Below are 5337 nucleotides of genomic sequence, written 5' to 3' on the forward strand. Positions count from 1 at the left end.
TTCTTCTGCAGTTAAGCAGCATCCAAAAGACCCTCATCTGGAGGCGATGAGCTGCACTGAAAAGTGAGGACTTGCAATTTAAAAAAGACCCAAGTCTTTCACTCCAACCCACACTGGGCCTTTGTTGCAGCTTTCAAATAAGTGTGTTTTTTTCTGCATGTTCATTCATTGGTATATTGCAAACCACTTCATGAAAAATAACAGCACTGTCAAACTCTCATGTGTGGTTATTTAAAACAGAAAAAAAAGAAAGAAAGAAACTAAACACAAAGTGCATCAGACAGAAGGACGATCGGAGAGTGATGAGGAAGCTCGGTTAGAGAGGGTGGGAGTGAAATATGCTTTGGACCCTGGTCTGAGAGGGAAGAGGCTTACAGTCGGAAAGAACAGGAGTGACTCAGAGAGGAAGAGGTGGGAACGCGAATGGAGAATTGCAGGGAATCCCACTGAGATAGCTCTCTTCGGCGGTTCACGCTGCGCCAAAGAATTCAGATGAGCAAACCATATGCTTAACAAGTCACATGTAAACTCAGAGCTGAGACACAACAGCAATAACCCGTAAAGGACCTAACCAGAAGAGACAAAAAAAAAAAAATTAAATGAAACATCGGTCAGTTTTATTATTCTGGTGCACATCTTTCCAGATAGAAGCATTTTTCATGAGGACATCGCTCCGACTGTGCCTGATTATTAACCATCTCTGGTTTTATGGGTCTGATTTTACTTCTATGACAGGCGAGCTTGTGGTTCTATATTTCCTGAGGGTACAAATGACGTGCTCTCTTTTCTGCAAAGTTTAAAAAATTCAGGCACAGATGATGGAAAGCATCCCAAGTTATGCCAGAAGCCAGGCGTGCATGACAGAGCTTAAGATGCATCGGACGATAAGACGAGTCGTTTCTCAGCAATTTCACTTAGGTGCATGTGATGTAATGTTACGCCATTAGCCGTGTTTGTTTCATGACATAACTTAGCAGACATCAGCTGCAGGTTATAATGGAAACCTGCCCTCAGGAGTCAAAGTGTGGGCTTTAGCAGCTTGCGATATTTTTTTTCCCCTGCTTTAATAGCCGGCAAACATCTGCAACATCTGCTTTAAATGAACAAGAGGCTTGTCAGCGAGGAGAGAAGCCTACGACGCAAACAGTTCTGGGCCTGTTTAAATGTAGCAACTCATCGCTCACAACCTGTCGGGGGAAGAAATTAATCAGAGAGCTATGTCAAAAAAAAAAAAACTCCACTGGAGATGACAACACGCAGCTACGACATAGCAACACTCTCTGAACTCATTGCTTCTTCTGTACCGACCTAGTACACAGAGCTGTGCAGGGCTAAACAAAGAAACATAATGACAACGTGGAGTGAAGCTTCAAATATGAAAGTGAGGACTCTGTCTTCCTCTGAGCTCCGCTTTGCACGAGCTGGAGAACAAGGGATCGCGACGGCCTGAGCGAAGGAACAGAGCGGACCATATGGATGAGATAGCACCAGATTACATAAGTCTGGAGGGGGGGGGGGAGAACTTTCCATGAGCAGGGATAGCTGGTGTTACTGAAAAAACAAAACAAAACATGCAAGGATCCTGAAAGCCAAACACATACATGTGTGCAAGTAGTAGTTCTATTTCTCTTGCTGATTGATAAGTAGGGAGCTTAATATTGACTCTTGATGAGTGTTTCACAAGTTTAACTGAGCTTAAACAGGAGAGGTGCGCTGCAATGTCCTGCTCTCACCATTTTTTCCCCATAGTGGACTCACATTCTTCGAATTCCACCAGGAGACGACTGCAGTGACAAACTAATTCGCAACCGAGACTTTTATTATGCTCATCTCCAAAGTCGCATTTTTCCTCAACCCTGCAAGTCTACTAGAGTAGCTTTGCATGACACGGGGTTCAAAATAATCCTTGTTTAACTTGTATAGCTTCTCAGTTCATATACTCTCTGCAACAAGCCCTTTTAGCTTTAAAGGTCCACTTTAATTTGAAGTTGTGTACCTAAAAAAATGACATAACTTCATTTTGCAAAGTAGAGTTACAAAGTGCTTCACAGTTTAAGTAAAATCCACACATCAAAGTATAACAATCCAAAATACGGACACATAGACAGCCATATAATCAACTATTCACACTTCAATACATGCAAATAGTTGTAAACAAGGGTCGAAAATAAAGGGGACGAGACTAAGGGAAAGCTAATGTGTTTTCAGCTTTAAAACCAATAACACAATCAGCTGACCTGACAGGCTAAGGAAGGCTGTTCCACAGCTTGGATGCCAAAACCTAAAAAGCAAGATCACCTCTGGTTTTAAAATCAGAGCAAGGGACAGTTAGGAGATCCTGGGTAGAGAATGGGAGAGGCCAGCTGTAGTCATTGGGTCTCAGATGCTCTGCTATATAAGCAGGGCTCTGTACATGTCGAGCTTATATGTTAATAACAGTGTCTAGTTTCTGTTAGCAGCCTTACTTCAGAGGAACATCACTGTAGAGAAAGTAAGGACTGGGATCCTAACAGTTTTGAAGGCAACGCATTCTCAAATACACACTCATATACAACTGTATGGATGATCAGTATCTAATTTTTGCGTCATTGTGAAACTGTTGCTGAAAGCTTTCCGGTCTTCTGCCACTCTGCATGTATCCCACTCACCTCACTGAGATCCCCTGCTTATCTCCACTTGTTCCTATCAGAAACATCACCAACTTAAATATTTCCCTCGGCAGTTCCTGGTGGAACAAACAGCCCTTTAATTGGATTCAGGTCGGACCTTGGACGCACATCAAAACAAAACAAAAAAAGACCCAGGAGGCAGCCGTCTGACCCCCCTCTTCCAGTCAAAACAGTGAGCTGCTCTCGTGTAAACCTTTTTATTTCCCCCCCTCCTGACTGTGCTGATGCCGAGGAGAGCGACAGGTCCGAGCAGACCAGCACAGCTACATGCTACTTCCAAACAAAGTGACATTCAAGTGTTTCCCAGTGAATCATAACGTAGCGGTACAAAGGGGGCCACGGGTTCACGGATACAACTTTAACCTGCTTTAACGACGACACCAAAACAAAGGGGGGCAGCCGTTTGTCGGTTCTGGCGTACTGCTCGCTCACTGCTCAGACTCCAGTGACCTGAGCTGCTTATCATCTCAGCCGAAGCTTGTCCTGTCATAAAGACTTGATTACAGCTAACCGGGAATGCTACGTTCAGCTAGCCAACTTTTGTGCGAGCCCGTCTTGTCAGCGGAACAGCACAACACTTGTAAAGCTCCCCTTTGTTTAAAAATAATGGAATTTTACGAGCTGGAATATAAATGTGAGACACTAATACACACTAAGGTTTGATAAGCGTCAACCAGCTACAACTGGAAGGCGGCTCATTACTGGAGCTGAGCGACCCGGGTACCAGTGTTATGGCTGGTGGTGCTTTACTGGCGACAATCACGAGGCTGAGACTATTTCCAAGAGCAACAATATCCTCATTAAGCGTTTTCCTCGCTTTTCCTGCTTGGCTTAGCCCTGTGAAGTCAGCTGGTAATTTAAATACACTGTTGCTGCTAACAAATCTGTGGAAATGAGAGCATAAAGCACCGGCGGCGAGCCAACTCCGTAGCCCATGTGAACTGTTCCCAGCCAGCAAATACACGGAGCCTTCCTAGCTGGTGTGTGTGTGGGAATACGTGGGGATTTAAAAGCGTTGCAGGCTACCTGTTAATCGCAGCTTCACGGGGCCATTCCGCCGAACTCCTTGGTTAGACATCTCCTCTCGACCCCAGCCGTCACTGCGCGTCCCAAAAAAATGTCTATTTAAATGTAAAAAATGACAAGGTTTATCAACCTCTCCGCCAGTTTTAGACAATAATGGAGTCAAAGCATTGTGGCCCGGATGTGGACTGAACTGCCATAGCGATCGCTCACAAATGAGAAAAATTAAGGAAAAGGAAAAGCCCGAGTGGAGGGCTGCTGCAAATTGCATTTACTGGAAATGCGGCCGCCGTTGCTGGAGCGTGTGAACGAGCTGGTGGTGGAGCCGAGGCGCTGCTTATCTTCACATCTTCATTGAGAACCTCTGCCTCGGACTGTGAGAGTCCTCCTCTGCTCGTCGAGAGTTGAACTGCGGAGCCCTCCGGGGTAGATCCCCCTTCAGGAGGCTGCTGCTGGGAGCTGACCAGTGACGACAACACGCTTTGTGGGAGTGAAGCATTTCTCCAACATGTGGCATATAACTATGAATCATATACACAGCCCCCCCCCCAACCGGGGGGGGGGGGGGGGTTGGTGATGAGTAGGACCGCCTTTGATGGCACAGGCAAGCCCAGCTCCCTGTGTTTATATCCCTTTTATTAATTTAACATGGGCGTAGTTACAGTCTGAAGTTGCCCAAATTGTTTTAAAGACGGGCACATTTACATTCCGGGTGTCAAAATATATGAAAATTCTTTTGACAGTTTTTTTGTTGTTGTTTGCTGTCAACTAATCATAGTGGAAAGTAAAACATCACAGTGATTTTGCGGTCATTAAAGTGTGTTCAGCATTTGCAAATTGATGATTCATTTCATAAATTATGAGGCACTATTTATCCCTACATAAGCTGCCTTTATAGGTTAAAATTATCAGTATCAGTTTTGGTATCGGTAATACTGGCTCTGTGTTTACTTGGTATTGAATCAATACCAAAATTTGCAATGTCACGCAGCACTAACACGGATACCTTGGCTCTTTTTCTATTTATTAGTGTTTTCTTAAGTTGCACTGCATTTGACCTCTCAGGGCCACCGTATATGGGTATCTAATTAATGATCTGTAATATTAAGCAGTAATATCAGAAATTAAAAAACAATCCTAAATAAGTAAGTAACAAAAACATCATTAACAAAAATGAAAGGAAATATGTCACTCAGGTGAACAGGTGAACACCTTAACAAAGGGGAAAGTCAAGACTATCCACTACGTTGACAAAAGTATTGGGCCAAACTCTTTGAATCTTTGAATTTAGATGTTTTCAGTCCTGTGGCCATAGGTGTGTAAAATGTAGTACCAAGCCATGCAGTCTGCCTTTATAACATATTGTTTGTGAATGAACGGGTTGTTCTTACGAGCTCACTGAATTTGAGTGTGATAGTGTGATAGGATGCAACAGTTGCAACAAGTTAGTTTGTGAAATTTCTTTGGTCCTACATGTACAACAATCAGCTGTTAGTGCTATTGTTGCAAAGTGGAACCACAGCAACTTAGCCATGAACTTTTAGAACGTGTTCTCGCTGAGTGCTGAGTCTATAGTGTGTAAAAATCACCAACGCTCTGTCAACTCAAAGCTGCAGAGTTCCAAACCTCACAGAGAGCTGGGCAT

The 5337-nt window shown here is 43.9% G+C and overlaps 1 protein-coding gene across 2 annotated transcripts in view; it reads right to left on the reverse strand.

The window, feature by feature from the left end:
- smurf2 (SMAD specific E3 ubiquitin protein ligase 2) overlaps positions 1-4210 on the reverse strand; it is a 57821-nt gene extending 53611 nt beyond the window's left edge. The window contains exons 1-2 of one of the 2 annotated variants that reach the window (XM_005926658.3): positions 3968-4210; positions 3696-3790 (exon numbers count right to left, since the gene is read on the reverse strand). In XM_005926658.3, the coding sequence (XP_005926720.1) occupies positions 3696-3747 (52 nt within the window). In that variant the 5' untranslated portion in view covers positions 3748-3790; positions 3968-4210. Of the gene's footprint in view, positions 1-3695 lie in introns of both variants that reach the window. The other variant, XM_042220249.1, reaches the window with a different exon arrangement.
- Between the last annotated feature and the right edge of the window lie 1127 nt (positions 4211-5337).

This window comes from Haplochromis burtoni, unplaced genomic scaffold, assembly GCF_018398535.1.
Source record: "Haplochromis burtoni strain Fernald_Lab_line unplaced genomic scaffold, NCSU_Asbu1 Contig_45, whole genome shotgun sequence".
NCBI lineage: Eukaryota > Metazoa > Chordata > Actinopteri > Cichliformes > Cichlidae > Haplochromis > Haplochromis burtoni.